Below are 21,221 nucleotides of genomic sequence, written 5' to 3' on the forward strand. Positions count from 1 at the left end.
AATTTCCAATCCAAATATAGTTGGGGATTGACCAGTTGAAATGCTGCTGGCCAACATTTTAAGGCTTCAACCATCAAGATCTTACAAATGGAGGCTGCTAATATAGATTGGTTTTCTTTCAAGGGCGTTTCAGAAGTATCTCCCCAATTCAGTAATTTTACATTTGGGCAAGAGTAAATTATTTTCTCTACCCTAGGCCTGAAATTTGCTGATCAGGAATCGAAGCAGGGGGTTTTATTTACAGGTCACTGAATTTGATCATTATCTGGTCTTTAAGGGGAGAGATCAAAACATGCACCACACAGTAATCAAGTCCAGATGTTGTCTAGAAGACAAGCTCCAGTTCTAGCAGGAATTAATTAAGCAAAGTCTTACAAGCTGTGTCATAAGGAAATCAGATGAAAACAACAGCCCCTGTAGCTTTTTATTTTAAAAATGCCACAAACATTTTGAAACAACTAACCACATTTTGGCTACAAATAGTTTAGCAAAATAAAACTTGCTTTTGGGTGCCCCAGCTAATGATTTACTGGTACAACCTGCTGGCAGTAAGCCCAGTTTAGACAGAGTTGAAAAAATGCCAAACATGTACACTGCATTCACCACAGAGCCTTTGAAACAAACTGACACTGGGTGTAGGAAAGGCTGAGCCAGGAAATGCATTGTTTTGGGATCCACAGGGTCCCAGCTCTCAAAGGCATCCCCCAGAGTGGAATACATTGTTTTCTAGGGTAGTTGTCCCCTTATATGTTATATCCTTAGGGTGTTTACTCTGCCACTGCACTTCTTTCAACAGGTCAAACACATAAAAATAAAATTAATCAAAAGGCTAGGTGGGCAAAATGTTATGCAAAGGTTCTGCCAGGGAAAAAATGAGAGCTTTGGAGCCTTACCCTACAATCTCAGATGTGCCAGCCTGGGAAATCCCACACATGGGAAATATGGTCAGTGCAGGTGGCCACAGTCGTTTGATGTAAATGTATCACAGCAGGCATAGCCCATAAATGGGATCTCCTGCAGCCCAGACAGGGGATAGAGCTCAGATTCATGAATTGTATTGAATACATTTGTCTTGTAATGTTGCAGTTTGGGAAGAATGAAGGATTATCTAGTACATCTGCATTTAATCTATTTACTGTGTATGGTTTTGTTGCTATGCCTCGTAAATACAGGTGACCTGCACCTTTTCTTAAACAGAAACTGATCATATTTCTGATTTCTTGACTGTAAATTCCATGCATGAAGTATAAGGAAGGAAGAAACATGAAACCACAAAGAAGAGCAGAATATTGACTTCAGCCAAACTCTATACTCCTTGCAGAGGATTGTTACATTTTTAACAGAAAGGGATATGGAATGAATTTGTCATCAGATATAAAGCATGCAGATGGGAAAGTCAGCATGGGAGGATTCATTTTCCTTCATATCAACTTAATGAATACATTTTAAGATGTGACAGGAAAATCTGAGTGAAAAAACTTGTATGAGTTTATCAAAAAGCAAACACCCTAATGTTAACTTTCACTCTGTGTAGATAGCATACACTTCCCTTTCCCAGTATTTGTATAATTATGAGTGACTCATTCAGGCCCTGATCCTACAGACCAAGATTAAATCCCAAAAGAGGTTTTGATCTGTGTCAATAATTAAATCCACATTTCTGTCTCATGGCTGAATGAGACCCATTTGCAGGGAAGCTTCAACCCACCACCAAACCAACAAATTGCTCTTCAGCCTGAGCCACCAAGTTACAGGGCAGAAGATTTCAAAGCAATTTGGTTCAGCTTGCCTGATGCTTCTGGGACTGAACAAACAAAATCACAGATGCAAACCTTGTGTTTTTTGAATGCTTCAAGGCAGGGAGGGAAAGGGAAAGACTGCAGAATAAATGGATCTGATTATTTCCTATTTCTGTTGATCTGATGATATTTTAGATGTTTGGCAAAAAAGCTGTTAACTTATGGCTGGATATCCCATTTTACGAGAAGTCTGAGGCAAGGAGGTTCCAAGCAGGTAACTGCAGCTTTGGAGGATTTTTCTACACTGCACATTATTGTGGATACAGGTGTTTTCCTTAGCAGCAGTGGCAAAACACCCATGGTAACCCTTCAGCCCCTCATACTAGCCTGAGTTTTCTGCTCTAAGTCTTGCCACAGACACCTGAAGTGTTTGGCGGGGTTTGGTGTTTCCTACTTGTACTTTTTTCCGTAGGAAAATTCAACTCCAGTGCAGCATCTGCGTCTTAACAAGGCAATGTCTTCTTTTCCTGCCAATGTGAAATGAAACTTAAAGACATCCCAATCATTGGAACAGTTTTTCTGCTGCTTGTGACTCATCACTTAGTGCTCAGAACCAAGGGCCTCTGTTTAACTAAATCACAACACCCAGTGAAAGCATCCTGATAAGTTAATTTATGGACATGCTTAATTAAAAGGGGTTCACTTAAATAATATTACTTCCAATTTCAACCAATGATTAACCTTACTATAGAATAATAGAAAAAATATAAATTGAGTTGCCAACACTAATTAACAGAAGAAAGGAAAAATATCAAAAATGGTCTCAGAGGTCAGCACCCTCTACTCTAAAAGTGGCTCCCTGGAGTGACACATCTTAGTTCGGGTGAGGGCCAGCAGGTTCTGCTGCAGGGCCTGTTTGGCTGGCTCGGTTGGCAGCAGGTGTTGAGAGGAGCAAACCGCGTTCTTCGGGATCAGCTGGCGACACGTGTGCCCGGAGCTGACCGGGTACCGCGGGCAGGGCTGTGCTGGGGCAGGGCTGTGCTCGGGGCAGGGCTGTGCTCGGGACAGGGCTGTGCCGGGGCAGGGCTGTGCTCGGGACAGGGCTGTGCCGGGGCAGGGCTGTGCCGGGGCAGGGCTGTGCCGGGGCAGGGCTGTGCCGGGGCAGGGCTGTGCTCGGGACAGGGCTGTGCTCGGGGCTGTGCTGGGGCAGGGCTGTGCTCGGGGCAGGGCTGTGCTCGGGACAGGGCGGTGCTCGGGGCTGTGCCGGGGCAGGGCTGTGCTCGGGGCAGGGCTGTGCTGGGGCAGGGCTGTGCTCGGGGCAGGGCTGTGTTCGGGGCAGGGCTGTGCTGGGGCAGGGCTGTGCTCGGGGCAGGGCTGTGCTCGGGGCAGGGCTGTGCTCGGGGCTGTGCTCGGGACAGGGCTGTGCCCGGGGCAGGGCTGTGCCGGGGCAGGGCTGTGCTCGGGACAGGGCTGTGCTCGGGGCTGTGCTCGGGGCAGGGCTGTGCCGGGGCAGGGCTGTGCTCGGGACAGGGCTGTGCTCGGGGCTGTGCTCGGGGCAGGGCTGTGCCGGGGCAGGGCTGTGCTCGGGACAGGGCTGTGCTCGGGGCTGTGCTCGGGACAGGGCTGTGCTGGGGCAGGGCTGTGCCCGGGGCAGGGGCGGTGGCCGCGGCTGGCAGTGCGCCCAAGGCACAGTGAGCGCTCTTTTGTCGTGAGCCACACGGGTGACAGAAGGCTCAGGCTGCACCGTGCCAAGGCACAGGCGACAGGGACTGCGTGGGTCAGGCGGGACCTCACCTGCGGGCTTGGGGCGGACAAAAGCAGAGAGGGCTGCGGGGGGCAGGGGAAGGCAGGGCGGCCTGGCCGGGGGCTCCCGGGCCGCTGCTGCGGGAGCTGCCGCCGCTGGAGCCGCCGCTGCTGCTGCCGGTGCGGAGCGGCGCCGGTGCCCGCGGCGAGCGCTGCGGCCGCCGGACTACGAGTCCCAGCGTGCCCGGCAGGGCCGGGGCCGCGCTGCGCAGCCGCCGCGCCGGGCACCCACCTGCAGCCGCCGGGCTCGGGGCGCGGAGGGGCGCGCAGGCGGCGGCGGCGCCGGTCGGGCGCGGAGCGGCGCGCAGGCGGCGGGCGGCGGCCAGGCCCGGCCCCGCGGCGGGGTAAGGCGGCGGCCGGCGGGGCGGGACGCGGGGCAGCATCGCCCGCGGGGCTCCGCGGGGCTCCGCGCACTGCGCAGCGGGCGCTGCGGGGCGCGGCGGGGGCGGCGGGGGCGGCGGAGCATCCCCGGCGCGGGGCGCGGATGCGGGGCGGCCCCGATCCCACCCAGCCGCGCCCCGAGACCGCCGCTGGAGCCGTGCGGGACACGGCGGGCTCGGCCCCGCCACGCCCGGGCTCGGCGGAGAACGCAGCTTTGACAAGCGGGTGCGCGCCTGGTTACTGCGGAGCGCTCGCATCCTCCGGGTCACGCGTGGGAGGACAGAAATTAGATGGGCAGTTTAATAAAATACCTCAAGAAGGTGTTTGTGTGGATGGTGATGAGCTGCCCCTCCTTGGAGATCTCCTGCCTTTTGTATGTCACGGATGCGGCAGGACCGGCGGAGGGGGGCTCTGCTCCGCCGCCGGGCAGCGGGTCAGAACAAACGAGCCAACGCCAGGGTCAGGAAGAGATCGCTGATTTAGAAAATTTAAGAACGTTTCCAAGGTCCTGAGGAGCAAAGTGTACCCTCAAAACGTGCACACTGGCATTAGAGATCGCATACTGTCATCTTCTAATTAAAAATAATCAGGGTGCCCTAGTTCAAGGGAATTTGCTTTGATGGAAACTTTAGGGGAATTTCTTCTGCCAGAGTAAAAATCCACAGTTAATAATGAGAAGCATGTAAAGATAACTGAGAACTATAAACACCAAAAAGTAAATGACAACTGGTTAGATTAACATAAGCATCCTGAGCTTAGCAGTGACGTAAACTTCTGAAAAAATTCTATCATTATTACTAATGAGACAAATACAGAAATTAATCAATATAAAATATAAATTTTAAAATAATTGGAAGAAGTAATTATGTTTTTATACCATGAATGATACACTGTGTAGATCTATGCTTGTGAAAGTGTTTAGTAGAGGAAATATTCATCAAGTTATTGAGCTGCTTATTTGTAGCAAATAGGTTCAGTCTTTCAATTTCTTATATGAAAGATTTACTTTAACTGATTATTCTCAGAACTGATTATTTTTTGAACTTCCTCTGTTCTGCCCTTCACTCTTGGAGAGAGGAACATGCAATGGCAAAGAAACACCTGGGATCAGGTGGCCTGGTGCTGGAGGCATCACATCCCCTAATTCTTTGTGAGGGATGCAGTTATAGAAAACTGAACTCACACTCAGAGGTGTGCAGTGGTGCACCCAGTGGTATATTCAGTGGTGTCTCACTGAATTACACTGACAATATCTCAGTCCTTCCATGTTATTCTGCACTCATTTGCTGTCTAACAGCCTGCCTGCCTTTGTGCTGGTGCTCTACAATGTGCACATCTTAACTGCTTTCCACCATGGATATATTTAAATTTTTACTACTGAGTAAGAAAAATGAAGACTTATGTGACTCATTTTAATGACTTCACCAACCTAAATTCCTAATGTGTCTTTTTCCCCATTTATCCAGCTTGGTTGTATATCTGAGTTAGCCAGTAGCCTCTCTTATCTTGATGATCTAAATAATTTTGTTCAAAGTAGTGTGCTTTGCTTTCTTTGCATACCTTTTCTTCCTTCCTCAAATTAGCATTATTTCCAGTATTTTACAACTTCTGGCAAGCAATGTTCATGCATTTCTGTAATCTGTTTTAGGGGTTTTTTTTGGTAGCATTCCTATATTATTGAGCCTCCTAGTTTGATGGCTTCCTGAGTGTCCTTTTGACTGGGAATGAGGTGGCTGTGCAGGGTTTTGCATCCTGTGGCCTCAGGTATTTGTACATGGTGGGTTCATAGTGGGGGAAATGCCCAAGTTCTGTTTACTGACCACAGCACACAAGTGTAGTGGTGGCTTCTGTTTAACAGAGGGATTTGGTCATCGTTATTCGGTGCCCCAGAAATCTGTAAACTTCGTTTTTAAATCCTTCTTTCAAAGAGCAGCTGGGACTGAGTGTCCAGCTGCTATGCTAAAACAGGGAAATCTGAGAACAGTGGTGACAAAAAGGTAGCACTTGGTTTGTTATCTGTTGGCAGCACAGGTGGAACAATGCTGCAGTTTATGTTACCCAGTGTCCTTTTTTCCTATTGATGTTTCCAACATGTGGGAAACAAACACTGCTGTTGTTGTTTCCTGGGTTGGTCCGATGTATTTCATTGTAAAAATAAAAAGTCAATTTCCAGGTAATTCCTTCTCCTGTTTGTTGATTCAGCTGTTGGGATGTGCATATCCTGCATGGTTTCTGGCTTTGGTTTACAGATAAAATGCAAAAATGTTGGTAGTTATCATGTCTCTGTGCATTGTAAGGAGAAAAAGCAGCTTAGGAAAGATGCTAAAAGAGGTTTATTTAGAGGGTACCTAGCAGTGGTCATGATTCAGGATCTCAGTTCTGCAGTCATTAGTATATGCTCTTACCCAGCCTTTGGGTGTCTCTGCTGTGTTTTCACTTGGCCTATGTTATTAATTTAAAAGATCCACTTAAATGTACAAGATGTCCTTGGAAGAAGGGACCCATAGCCAAAGGAAAAGCTGAACAATGCTTGACACTTGGAAGATGGTTCCATTCCTTATCTTGCCACAGACTTCCCATTTGACCTTGCACATGGCATTTCTTTCTCCTGACAGGGCAGTGGAGATGCTCTCATGTGGCTGATGGTGTTTAGGGCTCCACAGCAGCTGGTTCCATGTAAATGTGATCAGTCAAGGAGGATCCAGAACCTGGCCTTGGGCTTTCCAAGTGTGCCTCTGTGCAAAGCTGCAGGTCTTCCTCCCCCAGTGTGTGCTCTGCTGTGCATTCACGGTGGGTGTGCTGATTAAAGGATTACAGTTCTTCAACCAACACAAAACTGGGAACTGAACTGGGTGAAGACACCTCCTTGTGAGCATCCCAGCTGCTCCTGTAATGTGTGTGATCCATGTTCCCTGGGAACCACAGAACCGTGGGCTGCCGTGTCACAGAGGGGACATGTCAGCTCTGGGGCAGTGCTGACCAGGGGTGCAGATCTTTACCTGTTCCAGGTAAATCAGCACCCGGCTGCTGCCAACCTGCAGAGTCTGGTCGTTATTGAAGGGGGTTAAAATATCATTAGTGCCCACCAGAATAATGAGGCCATTTCCTTCTCCTTGCAGTCTTATCCAAGGGAGCATCAGTCAGGCACCCTGGTAGAGCCAGGGCGTTCCTGTTCACGTCACAGTGAGCACACAGATGACAAATTGAGGGTGGAGCTGCCACTTCACCGTCTCTCTTGCCTGTATAAAAGGACTCTGCCCTCCAGGACTCCCAGCCTGCACTTCACACCGCCCTCAGTTTCAGACAGTGACTGGTATGTCTTTGTCTTAGAACAGCTAATTAACATTGCATAGATTTTCAAACCATCATTAAGTTCCATAAACAGAAGAACCTTCCAGTGCTACAAAGTTACCAGCTGCAGTGAGCAGACAGATTGTTTCATTCATTTGTAACTAAACTTCACCCCTCTAGAAACAACGGGGAGTGTTCATCGTGTTTTCCTGTGCTTGATGCATCACTGAAATGTCAGACCACCACACAAAATCCCACCAATGTCTGCAAGCTTAGCTTTGTTCTGTCATCCTCTTCTTGGAGGCAGGAATTGAGTGATTTAAAGGTTGGATTTTCTAAGTAAGACTTAAATCATCATATGGTCCCTGTATAATTAGTCATCATATGTTTGTCTGGAAACAGTTCTAATGGTTATGATCTAAAAATATCATGATACCCAGAAACAAGCTATAAATGCATCAGGCATTGTAAAGAAATACTTCCTTTCCAGGACTCAATTTCATGTTTTGAGTGGTTATGAGTAATACCACTAATGTTATTTTAGAAACAATCAGAAATTGGTCATTATGTAACATTCTGCTTCAGTGGGAGAAGCGTCAATGTTTCATCTTTCTTTAATCACAAGGGAAAAACCTTTCATGTTACCTCAATCAGAGGGAGTACATCCCTTTATGTCTTCTATAAATAACAGTGCTTTCATATGGATAATTTTGCAATATATGTGGTGGTTATTTTTTTAAAGGGCATGACTGAAGTGCCATTACAATGAATTAATGTCTCACATTTTATTTGCATGGAAGTTATCAATCCTCATTTAAGCAGCCAACTGTGATGTAAACTATAGAGTAGCATAAACATTACCAAGGTTCAGAATGCCACATCCAATTATCAAGTGGAGTTTTTCATCACTGAATGATTATCCGAAAATTTCAGGACTAGTCTAATATTAGGACAACATAATTGTTAATTATTCACTGCTCTCTGTATAGGACTGAACCAGTTGCTGGGAACAGAGCATGAAGTAACCCTACATTAGCTCTGGAGAAAAGCAGCATTTTAAATATAGGGATTTTAAATTCAGGGATTTTGAGGGATTCTTTGCTGCAGCATGACAAAGGATGGCAGCTGGGCTGGGCACAGGAGAGGTTTGGCCCCACTCTGACTGTCCCAGGGCCAGCCCTGAGGCCGTGCCAAGTGCAGCTGGGCTCTCCCCCGTGCCAGCCCCAGAGACACACCCTGATGAACCCAATTCTGCAAGTCCTCTAACAGGTGATTTGCTCTGATCCACCAAGTGATCATGCCATGTCATGAATGTAAAAGGCTTAGAAAAGGTGACTAGACTGGAGCACTTCAGTACTCCTTATGTTCTGAAGTATTTTTTGGGAAACAGACAGAAAAGTTGGGGGATTCCAGAAGAGGAAAGAGAGGAAGAGTACTTTTCTACAGATCTCTCTTCCATTTTGTACCTATGTGAATTTCTTTGACATGTCTGCTGTGTCTGCATCAGGACCTGTAGCCCATTCTATTCACATCCTGCACACACAAACCCCGGTTCTGCAATGCTGTGTTCTGCCACACTTGTGTTCTGTGCTGGCCCTAATGCATTCCTTCTAACTTTTCTGAGATTCATGAACCTCCTACTGCAAAACATCATCTCCCAGCATACATCCTCCATATTTCATAGTTAGAAAGTACATTGGTACATTTTTCTTGCCTTTTAAGTATAAAAATTAAAAAGGAACCTTATTTATATGCCAGACAATGGAGTATTTCTGATATTCCCTGCCTGGCACTGGGTTCAGTGTGCTGCTGGGGGCACTTCCTTGCCTGGGCAGCATGGGACAATCATCCTCCTTCTACTGAGCATCTGCTTGTGTTGCACAAATACGGCTCCTAATCATAATGGCCCCAATCCTATTTATTTGGTCCAGTATCAATTTAACTTGGGATTAATTCCACCTGGTTTTTATTTTCATGTTTAGCTACAGGAGTCTATTTAAAGAAAGGGAAGATTTTTTCCCACATTTACAGGTCAGTTTTACAACTGTTTTTCAAAACACAAATATCCACCACTGTGGATACAGAGATAGTTTAAAAGAGGTCGTGCATCAGGATTTCCTTTCTAAAGATCAGTTGCTGTGATTTGCAAAAATGAGAGCAATTTGTCAAGCCTGATTATAAAAAATACCTTTTTTCCCAATAAAAATGCAAAGAACTCTATTAATAGATTATTTCCCATTCATCACATCTCTCTATACTTCATAATGTACATTGTCATGCAGCTTCATTCTTAGCTTATACACACTATCAAACCTGGAAATTCACATCCTCAGTATCACAGTCTTCTCCTCTCTGCAGGACCCCAGAGACTGATATTTCTCTAAGTGTGTAGTCTGTGTTTTAGATAGCAGGAGTGACCTGAAGTGCATTTGTAGCTGCTGGTCCATAGGAGATTCTACAGTTCAGGGTGTTCCAACACTTCCTAAGGGATCCAAGCAGATGCAAGGGGGACCCCTGTGATATTCAGCATCAATTTAGCAGAAGAGTGATTCACTCTCTGAAAGAAACATCTGTATCAGCAGTAGAAGATTACAACAGTGTTATGGTATCAGCAGAAACCACAGCTTGACTCCTCTGCAAAGCCCTTTCAGAAGTGTATAAGCATAACAAAAAAGTGCTTAAGAGCATGGCAAGGTGCAGAGGGGCTGTATCACAGCAGGGGTTAACTGCACTGAGCAGTAATGATTTTATGTAGGCTGACTAATGACACCCTTTTTTTCTTTGAAAACATGTTTTGAACGCTGATGTTGCCAGGAATAGGTGAAAAGCTGCCCCAAATTCCACTGTATGTATTTCTTTCTTTAGAAGGAATCAGGAATACAGCAAGAGGTTCTTTGAAGCTCACTGTGGAACCTCTGTGCTCCACAAGGGTTTAAAAGGAGCACATGGGTGGCAGAAATGCCTCTTCCAGTTCTGCCCCATCCAGAATGAGCACAGGTCTCACCTGTTGGGCTTTGCTGTTTAATAGTGGGGCTTAGGCCCAGGAGAAACTGAGATGCTCCATCCTGAAACTCAGGGGAGAAAAACAAATGGGATGTGTGCTCCCCCATTCCTTCATCTCTTTCACTCTTCCCAGTAAGTTTGAAGGGAAACTGCTCCAGTGTTATCCATGCTCCCTCATCCTGCTTCCCCCAGTGTCCCTAGTGCAGTGTGACATTCAGGAGTGGGTTGTCTCTAGATTGGACATGTCCCTTGTGCTGTGTGACACCTGATCTGTTTTATATGCTCAAAATAGCAGCAGCAGGGAGCTCTGGGTTAGAACTGCTTTTGTAACTAATGGAAGCTTTCATACAGTGATCACAACAAAGCAAATCCAATGGATGGAGTGTGCAAGAAGTAAATAGTTGTGCACCCTCAGTAAGGAGCTGCACAGGCAGCATGTGGCTCTGTTTACATACACAATATTAACAGTATCAAATCCAATTAGGGAGGTGGAGATCCTTATCATCACATTAGACAGCAGTTTCCAGTGTGTGAATCAAGAGTTCAGCATTTCCTTCCCAGTCTGCCTGGTGCTGAATTGTTGGGTTTATCTCCTCCCTTGATTTGTGGTTCTGTGACTCTGGTGAAAGGTCAACAGAGAGCATAAACCCAGGAGTGAGCAATGGGTGTTCCTATGCAGCAGAGTGAAAGCTCCAGAAAAGCTTTACTGCTTTCAGGCATTGTGGACAAAGAAATTCCCTAAGCTGTCTTCTGCTTTTGTTCAGTCACAAAAGAGTAGGATTCTGTTGTGAAAACTAAGATATTAAAGGAATTTCTGTTGCAAATGTGTGCAGGCAAGAAAAGCACAATTTCCATGCACTACCAATCTCATAGGGGTTATTCAACACAGTTCTTAATGCCATCAGAGAAGTTAGGCTGGTACATCTGTAACATCTGGGTTTAAATTTCTCTTTGGGGTATCCCTGCTGGACATGGTCAGACACCTTCTCTTCTTACTTAAAAGTTAAAACAGTGAGAGTTGTCACCTGTCCAAAGTGTCTCCTGGCACACCTTCCCTTTATGGCTGAGCAATTGGGCAAGTCACAAAGAATTTGGGGTGCACACAGTCATGGGTTCTGCTTTGCAGACCTCGCAGAAGCCCTCAGCTCCATGGCCCTGCTGATCCCAGTGCCACAATTGCTGGCTGTAGCCCTGCAGGGCTGTACCTCTGAGGGAGAGGTCCTGGTTCCAGGTGTCCTGCTGACCCTCAGCCAGGGAAACTGCCCTGGACTCTTACAAATTGCTTTTCCTACAATATTTAATTACCCTAGCCTTGTGATTACATTTCTGTCCTTTCCAGGGATGTGATTAAACTCTAATAAAATAACCATTTTACTTAAATAGTTTTAAAAAGCTGTAATCCCCTAAAAGAATTTTTTTATCTCAGTTAATGACTGCTAGCTGAAATGTTATGTTTGTAATGAGTTTATCCAAATGAACTTAGAGAAAGGCACCTGATGCCCTAGGACAGGATGTTGTACTGCAGCTCCATTTGGTTTTACAGTTTAAACAAATTATAATTTTAAAATAAAATTCTTTCATTATTTAACAAGTAATTTTGATAAAAAATTGCTTGGATTAAACACATATTGAACTAGATTTCTTCTTAATCACTAAGTACACAAAAACATTGGCTCCTTTGTATACTGGTTTTGGTCAAAATATCCCCCACACTCATTGCATATGAGGAAATTTTGGTATTATATTTCACAACAGTTGTAACTTTGTTAAACATCAGATGCTGACTACCTCCCTAAAACAAACTCTCAACTTAAGAATGCTTGAATTCTATCCTGACATGTGGAGTGGCTTGATGATGATGTCATGCTAGGAAAACAGCAGCCACAAACAGAGCAGGAATAAGGAAAAAAAAGAAAGTGTATAGGCAAAATAATGATTCTTCTTGGAATAGGATATTTAAGTTACCAGTAAAGGCTTTATGTGCCTTGCAGTAGTCACAGAATTGCAGATATTTCAAATTTGTAAATCCACTGATTATTCCCTTCCCTTTCAATAGGTTGCTGATTTCTAGTATTTTTGATAAATATAAAAATGAAATATGTTTTAATATTTAGTACTTAAATAGTGAAACTCATAAGTAAATGAAATATTTTCATTTGGACTTGGAATAAAAGTAAAACAAAAATCAGGCTTCCAGCTCATATGACAAACAACAGCACCCACATGGATTTTATCAGCTTATGACAACTAAAAACCTGGCCAGAGGAAATTAGGGTTGGGGTTGGTATATAAATCAGTGGTAGGTGCCATTGGCTGGTTTCCATATCAACCATAACTCTGAAATTTGAAGGCAAAAACTCATCTGTGAAACTGCCCAGCTAACTGTGTCATTGGGAGAGTGCTGGTGCTGCTGCTGGGGGAGCTGGACACTCCTGGGAGGGCCTGGAGCACACCGAGAGCCCCAGCTAATGCTGCTTCTCATCATAAGTTAGTTCTCTTTCACTCTGTCCCTTTACAGGCTGATTCTGGTTCTGGAATTTGCTCTGGACAAGAAAAAAAAAAGAGCAAGTAAAGACAGAGAGTCCTTTGTCATATTGTCATATGACAGATATGATGACAATGACTGTTGTGGACATGCAAATGGGATCTTCTTGTTCCCAGTCGGCTGGGATCATCTAACAAGGAATCATGTTCAAATTTTAAAAAGAAAAGAGTTTGTGAAATACTAACTTCGTATTTTTTTTCATGTTTTTTCAAGTTTTGAACTTCTGCAGGTCTCCCATGTAACAGACTGAATTACAGATATTGTTTTGAGCTATAACTGGCATCTCCTCACTCCAAGAATTTTGATTATATGTGCTATCATTTGTATCTGAAGTAAGACTAACTACCAGTGTACCTGACAGATGCTTAGAATGTGCCAAAAAGTCAGCCAGGATGATGTGGGTTAGCTTTCAGCCACCAGCAAAGCTGGGATGAGATAGAATCCCTCAAGGCATAACGTTTTGGTTTTTGTTTGTCACTGTTGGACTGTTTGTGCCTCTGCCACTTTGCTTCTGGCCAAAAGAGCAAACAGATACTGTTTCCAAGCAAATGAAATAAAGCAGCTCTATTTCTATGAAAAAGGAAGAGTTGCTAATATTTTCCTTATCTGTGTCTCAGAGCTGCTGCTTGCTCTGCCCCAGGACACTGAACCCGTCCTGGCTGTTCCCATCCCACAGCCCTGTGCTGTGCCAGGACACGCTGCTGCTTTAGCAAGTGTCACTGTGACCCTCAGCTTTCCAGGGCTCTCAGCTCAATGGAGATGCTCACAATGGTTTATTGTTAGCAGGGAGTGTGGCTGGAGGAGCTGGGCACCCCTGGATGGTTGGAATCCTGAGCAGCAGCAGAGCAGCACAGCAGGAGCCATGTCGCTGCCCTTCCGAAAGGAGCTGGAGAAGTACAAGAACATCAACGAGGATGAAATACTCAGCAAGCTCTCAGAGGATGAACTGAAGCAGCTAGAACATGTTCTTGATGACCTTGATCCTGAGGTGAGTGATGAGAATTGCAGCACTGCCTGTTAGAAATGCCACACACTGCAGGATTTTTAATTTCTATTCTGTGACAGTGTGCTCTAAAGTATGAGCAGCTCAGCTGCAGACATTTTGGTTGTATTCCTGCTGTGATGTGCTACTTTTGTAAAAATCACTGTGCTCTTGGTCTATTTAGACATGAGCTTGCCTGCAATCTAAATTTTTAGTCATGTTGGCACACTGCAACAAAATGAGAAGCTTTTTATGGCTGCTATTTCTGAGCACAGCAATAAACAAACATAACGTGTTTATGGAGATCAGCTCTTTTGAACTTCTGAAATCTGTTGACTGTGTCGTTCAGCACATATATTTTTAGCTGAAGAGAACATGTTTGGGTATGATCAAGCAAAACAGGATTCAGCTACCCAACTGTCATTTTCCAGAGAGTAAGAATAATTTGGATTATATCTATCTATCTATCTATCTATCTATCTATCTATCTATCCATCTATCTATCCATCTATTGCCCCAATTATATATATATATATATATATATCTCCCCAATTTTTATATATGTGTAAAAATTATTATATTTATATAATAATTGAGAAATTGTCACAAAGAATTTAAAGATCTCTGGTCTAAGAACTACTTGATCCTACAATAACGAGGTTACAGTCACAAGTGTGCAGGGAATTGTGACTGCACCTACTCAAAAATATTCAAACTGATGTAGAAGCTTGAAAACTGGTAGGTAAAATGTTCTGTCTGGAGGCAAAATGAATTTGGAGAAACACAACAGAATTATAGCTTCTAATTCTATAGCACCGGTTTGTCTGGAAATTAATGGGAACTTTAGTGTTCTCTCCCACCATGTTGCCACTTCCCACACTACTACCACTTCTACATTTTCTGGTATTTTCAAGTATCTGGCATCTCAAATGGAGACACAGAAAACCATTAAAAAAGCAACACCAACCAACACAGTAAATCAGGCCATGGTGCATTTGTATTTATGCTACATGTGTGCAGTGAATTTGGAGCACTCTGGGCACATTTGTGCATGCACAGGTGAAATAACTGCTGACTTGAGTTGTTCACTGGATGTGCTCAGAATTGCCTGTGTATTTGCCATGGATCAGATTTCCTCTGCATGTTCTGGCCAGAGAGGAAATGTTCCTGAGGTGCTCTGGGGCACCTTCAGCATGTTGGTATTGCTGCATGTGCACTGCAAGGTCCACCTACCTGCATTTCTTCTTGGGATTTCCTGGACTGAAATGTGGGGGCCTCGTGCATATTCCCATGTTACAGGATGCAGGAGAAATCACAGGACCCCACAGCTACATCTTGAAAGTGGGAATTATCTGCTTGCTTCCTCATACTCTGAATAGCTGAGGTCTACCTCATTCACCAGTCTCTTTAGTGCATGCCACTCATTTCTGAAGTCTGAGAGACATCTGCTTTAGAATGAAAGGAATTTTGTTTTCAGTGAGAGAAAAATGGAAAAAGAGTAAAGAAAATTTACAGAAAACATAGCCTGGTTTATATCCCTGGACTGCAAACTGGGGTCATAATGACTTTACTTAGTTCTTGTGGTCTGACTGAGGATATGGTTAATACAAATATTAGTGGGTGTGGTTGTGTTCACAGGGATCCCAGGACAAGGGAAGAGATGAGAATCTTGACTCTATGTTTCAGAAATCTGACTTATCATTTTATTATATATATTATATTAAAAGAAGATGATACATTAAAACTATACTAAAAGAATAGAAGAAAATATTTCATCAGAAGGCTAGCAAGGAATAGAAAGGAATTGAATGATAATAAAATCTTGTAACTAACCAGAGAGTCTGAAACAGCTGGACTGTGATTGGCTATCAATTAAAAACAACTATATGAGACCAATCACAGATGCATCTGTTGCATTCCACAGCAGCAAATAATTATTGTTTATATTTTGTTTCTGAGGTTTCTCAGCTTCTCAGGAGAAAAAAATCCTAACGAAAGGATTTTTCATAGAATATGTCTGTGACAAGTGGGTAGTAAGTCAAGAGCACCGAATGATGTGCTGGGTTTTGTGATTACATTTAGGTAACGTGTGTTACTGCTGTCACCCAAGAGCATTATGCAAAGCACGATTTCACTTGCAAACCCCTGAGATGAGGTGTGGAGCAGAGTGTGCAGCTGCCTGTGTCCTTTCCCTGCCCTGTCTCTCGCAGAATGCCCTGCTGCCAGCGGGATTCCGGCAGAAGGACCAGACCACCAAAGCCGCCACGGGCCCCTTCGACAGAGAGCGCCTGCTCTCCTACCTGGAGAAACAAGCCCTGGAGCACAAGGACAGAGAGGACTTCGTGCCCTTCACGGGGGAAAAGAAAGGTACTGGCCATGCTTTGGGCAGCAGACAGACAAACAGAGTCCCTGCTGTCTGTTCTTGCAGTGTGCTGGGCACCAGAGCTGGGGCTCTGCAGTGCAGGGCGAGGCTGCAGTCAGAGCTGGAGCTGCTGCAGCACAAGGGGAAGGGCTGGTTCAGCTGCTCCGGTGTCTGCATCACTGCTCTGCAGCCCCATGGCCTGTCCCAGTGGCAGCCCCATGGCCTGTGCTGGGTTAATGCCCAGGTTAACTGGGGGTACAGCACCAGGAGCACCAGTGCAGCCAAGGGCTCGGGCAGCAGCTCCCTGCTCAGCCAGTGCCTCTGGGTGCACTCAAGCACAAAGGTGCTCTCACCAGCCCCACAGGGTCTGCTCCCTGTTAAGCACTCGGCCATGCAGGGGTGTTGAGTGGGGGAGGCATTCAGGAGGAAACACATAAATAAATGCCTTTCTGAGTGAATCTTGCTGTACGTAACAGCTCAGGGAATACTGTTACAAAAAAATAAGTATTTTTCCACTTGTTTACTATCACATCTGGCAATGCTATTCATGCAGACACTTTCCCTGCTACCCTTGTCCTACAGCTACAGGGAATAAAAAGGGGAAAACCAGGAAAACCTAATTCTAATAATTTAAACACTAGTAGGATAACCTCAGGGCAGGAACAGTCATAATTTAAACAAACAATATTCCTTTAGTACCACTAACTCCTTTTCCTTGTTTATAAGAAGGAGACAAAAATGCTGGCCTCAGGCAACCCCTTCATTCAAGAAGGAGCTTCCTAAGTCTGGGTCCATTTCTGGCTATATAATGCATTTGCCATTATTTCAATGGGATCTGCTTAAGGGAAAGCAAATACTTCAAGAAACTCAAGGGCAGCATTTTTTACATTACGTACAATTACCAAAGATGTAAAATGTTATTTATACAACACTTCATAGGCCAGGAGTTGTTACTATCATTACATTGTGTTCTCAGTCTTTGAAACAATGATTTCAGTCAGATGAGACATTTTTCAGCTAGATCTGATCAATGTGTCATTTTTCTATGCAGCATTTTCTTTAACCTATTTTTTGCCCCATCAAAATGCCCACACACTGCTCTTCAGAGGGCTGATGGTGAGCCCCTGACATGCAGTGACAGGGCAGAGGTCCTGCCAGTAGCAGGAGAGGTCAAGCACACACTGTGCAGGAAGGAAAGCACTTTACTGCAGTATGGATTTATTGCCAATTGTTTTCAGTCTCCTACTCATGCTGGGTCAGAGCAGTACAAGTCACTGCTTGCAAGCCCCCAGGTATTTATACCAACACCTCCAGTCAGGTCTCACCTCACTGATATTTACAGATTTAAGGTTAAAATTTTGCAGTTTTCACTGTATTATATCTGAGATCTCCAGATAAGGCTGAAACATCAGTGCACAAACCCCAGCAGTGTATGGAATGGTACATACCCATAGGACTGGCCCTTGATCTGTACGAAATGAGTCCCTGCATTGTCCCTAACAGAGGTACTGTATGTGCTGGGCTGTTTATTCCATTTCAGTTTTCCTTTGATGAAGCTGGAGCAACATTATTCCTACATTTGCTTCCAGATGCCCTTAAAGTGCTTATGAGTTCTGCTTATTAGTTCCTGGTGTCTCTGGTGTGGAAATGCCACTGCTTTGCAAACACAACCAACCACACATTTCACTTCCCCCCGAGCACAGAGTGAATGCAGCCCTCCTAGCATTTAAAGCTGTTCTTAATTTGGCTTTTGATTCACTGTGTTCATTTACTTCAAAATTACAATTTCAAGAATTATTACAATTATGAGGTAATGGCAGCATTTTAGGCCACAGGAATTATTCCCTTAATTTCCTCTTTGTACAATACAAATTCATGACAAAATCCTCAGTATCAGCTTTAGCAGATTAAGTCAAATGAAAACAACCATGTGTTCTGTGATTTCTGCAGTCATTTTACAATTATAATCTAAACACACAGAATTATACTACATTTTCTTTGAAGTCAGAGGCCAAATGCTATGAAAATACCCTTTGTTTCTTTGTTGGTTAGAAATAACTGAATTAATCTGAGATCTGATGAGGTCCAGTACCTTGACAATTGAGTGCATAGTGTCATTTTTGCGCTGCTTTAAGGGAACTGACTTTGAGAACAAAGTTGTTTATTTTGAGTTTGGCATATCCTAAATTGGTACTGGAGTGTGAGTCCTGCTGCCCCTCTGTGGCTTGGCAGGAGGTGTCCTACAGAAACACCACCAATGCAGCAAACTTGCAGCAATGCAGCCCTGAGCCCTATAAAACATATAGCTGCAATCTCCACCTGCCAGATGCACTGAAATCCTCCCGTGGGTTCTATGATAAACCTGCTAATTGGCTGCTAATTGGTAAAACGTGATGGATGTTCTACAAAGTCCATGTGTGGCTATTCCTGGATCTTAGAATCTATGCTTGTAACTGAAGTGTGACTCATTTTGACACTCGCAATTGAAAACAAAAAAAAACCAGGATGGCTGTATTAAAATATAAATTACTTTTTTTTTTTTTTTACACTTATAAGAAGATATTTCCCATGCAAGGGAACAAAGCAATCCTGAAAGACATTTTCAAATCTGATGCTACATGCTAGATGCTTTAATTGGAGAATAATTTGTATTCTTCCAAAGCTCAGTAATTAGTTCAGGAAAAATAATTTAAATTTCTAAAATGTGTCCTCAGAAGAATTCTAAAGAAGGATATCTCTTGAGGAAAATCTCATTTCTCATCTTCTGCACGTTGATGGTCTCTAAGCTGTATTTACAGATTGGTAAATATTTATATGATTATATTACATAGATTTCTGTTAAATTATTTCTTTACACTCGAAATGCACTGTAATGTAGCCATTCTGTAAATAATTCCAAATTAATTTGAGGCTATTTCTGCTAGTTAAAAATTAAATTCTCAAGCAGCTCTAAAATGCATCCAATTGTGTATATTTGGGAAGAATTGATGCCAAATTGCTATTTGGTGTTTATGACCTAAGAATATTTGTGTGTCAGTAGGATTAGAGTATGTCAAGTGTTGTTTGAACTTTTGTCAGTGTTTTGTACTATGATATTTGTCTGCCACTGGAAAAGCATTTATTTTTTCAAGTTTAGGAAGTGGGATGCTTCTATTAAATGCAAAGTGACATTTCTACCAGTTTTTACAGTTACTATACAAAGCTAAAACTTGGAAATTCAGTGATGAGCTGAAAAGAAGGTGGCATTTAAAATATCCTCCTTCCAGACCAGCATGTGGTACATGATGATTTTTTATCAACTGTCATTTTTTTAATCTACTGTTATTTTTTATCTACTCTGATGATTTTTTTATCTACTCTCTTTTTTGTTATGAATATTTTATTGGAGAGTTCTTGACCCAGAAGCAATACCAAGCAGCTGCTGAAGGACAAAAACTCAGTTGCCTATGTTGGTCTCTAAATGCTGAGCAACCATAAGGTTTTGATTGTCCTAGAAACAAGCTAAACCAAATTCCAGAGCTGACAGGGATATGCGGAATGGTTAAAGCAGAGGAAACGTTAAATGTGAGCCCCAGACAAGGGGGGCTGATTGTGCAGGGAATTGCCTTGTTTCTGATTGTAATTGTGGTTTCAAGAGGTTGGAGATGTTTGGCAAAAACAATCAAATGTATGGAATGCATTAGGGTTTTGGGCCTCTGCCACATTGCAGCTTGGTGGTGTACTTCATTAATTGCTGTACAAAAAGGATTGAAGCCTGCATGGGAGGGATCTCACATTTCAGTGGAGGCCCAAGGTTTGCCCAAACCAGGGCTGGAGTGATCACAGGCTCACACCCAAAGCTGGCCACTGAGAAATGTTTTCAGGCTGTTTTACCCACATCCTCCCTAATGCAAGTCAGGGCTGGGCACTTCATTGGAATGCCCATTGTGTGGCTTGACATGATCTGGTGGCTTTCAGGAGCTCTTGTGCAACACAGATGTGTGTCAGTAATGAGCAGTGTAGGCAGAGTAAGGGCTGATAACTGGGCCATGGTGATGGGCAGTTTGTAAGTGTTTATTTTGTGTATTTTGGATTTGTTCCTACTCAGGATAGATGTTCTAGAAATCCTTACATAGAACCTGATGGTCTGTGGAAGTTACTTAGGGTTGTACTTAAGTCCAGGTGACTCACTTGACAGATGTAGCTGGAACAGGTGGCTATCAGACTTCCATCACTGAAGTATCATTTTCATGTTCATGAATGACCCAGGAATAAAAAGAAAAGTGGGGAACATGAGGGGCAGTGCAGACACAAAGTATTCCAGAGCTCTGTCAGTGCTGTTTTCTCTGTACCTCAGTCTGACCTCAGCTTGAGTCCTGCTGTGGCACAGACATCGACTGGGAAGAGCATTTCTGCTTTCTTGCAGGGCTTCTCTGAACTGTATGGTACTAATGAAACACAATTTAAAAAAGTTCTTCTGTTGTGAAATGTCATTAGCTATGAATGGTTGCTTTAGGGATTGCTGTTTCAACCCTTCACCACTATCCCTGTTTTCTACATGGTCTTCTGCTCCTTGCCAAACCATTTCATTTTGGATCCCATCCAGTTCTCATCAAAGGCATGGAAAAACTCCAGTGGATTGGGCTATTATTATTTGTGGCTAGACAGGGAAGGGGAACATGCTTGTATGTGATTAAATACTAACATTTTCAGCTGATTGATAAAAGGAAAAGGGAAGAAAGTACCAGAGAACTTTTGGCCAAACCTGTGTTTTCAGTTGCTCTGGCAGAGGCCATCCATGTCGCATGTGGTGCTGTGCCAGGCAGAGTATCAGTACACAGCAGCAGTAATAAGAACAGTCATTTCCAGAAGGTCAGAGTGTTAGAGTGGATGCTAATGAGTTCCAATCCCACTGTGTCCAGCAGACACAGTGGGATTGGAACTCATTTAGGGTTTAATACAGAGACACATTTCTTGGATTGACATGGCAGTCGTTTCACCCCCAATGCCTAAATGGTTTGTTTAAGTTTTTGCCACCTTTTTCCTATTCTTTAGGGCTTAAATTTAGAGCTGATGTTTGTCTCTTAAGGCACTGAAAGCATTGCTGACAGTAATGCCTCTGGCCAGTGCCTTTCA

At 43.9% G+C, this 21,221-nt stretch overlaps 1 protein-coding gene across 2 annotated transcripts in view; it reads left to right on the top strand.

The window, feature by feature from the left end:
- The first annotated feature begins 3,847 nt into the window (after positions 1-3,847).
- LOC131561798 (tropomodulin-2) overlaps positions 3,848-21,221 on the top strand; it is a 32,800-nt gene continuing 15,426 nt past the window's right edge. The window contains exons 1-3 of one of the 2 annotated variants that reach the window (XM_058811221.1): positions 3,848-3,886; positions 13,546-13,750; positions 15,955-16,111. In XM_058811221.1, the coding sequence (XP_058667204.1) occupies positions 13,625-13,750; positions 15,955-16,111 (283 nt within the window). In that variant the 5' untranslated portion in view covers positions 3,848-3,886; positions 13,546-13,624. The remainder of the gene's footprint in view (positions 3,887-13,545; positions 13,751-15,954; positions 16,112-21,221) is intronic. The other variant, XM_058811220.1, reaches the window with a different exon arrangement.

The sequence above is a fragment of the Ammospiza caudacuta genome, chromosome 10 (genome assembly GCF_027887145.1).
Source record: "Ammospiza caudacuta isolate bAmmCau1 chromosome 10, bAmmCau1.pri, whole genome shotgun sequence".
In the NCBI taxonomy this organism is placed as follows: Eukaryota; Metazoa; Chordata; class Aves; order Passeriformes; family Passerellidae; genus Ammospiza; species Ammospiza caudacuta.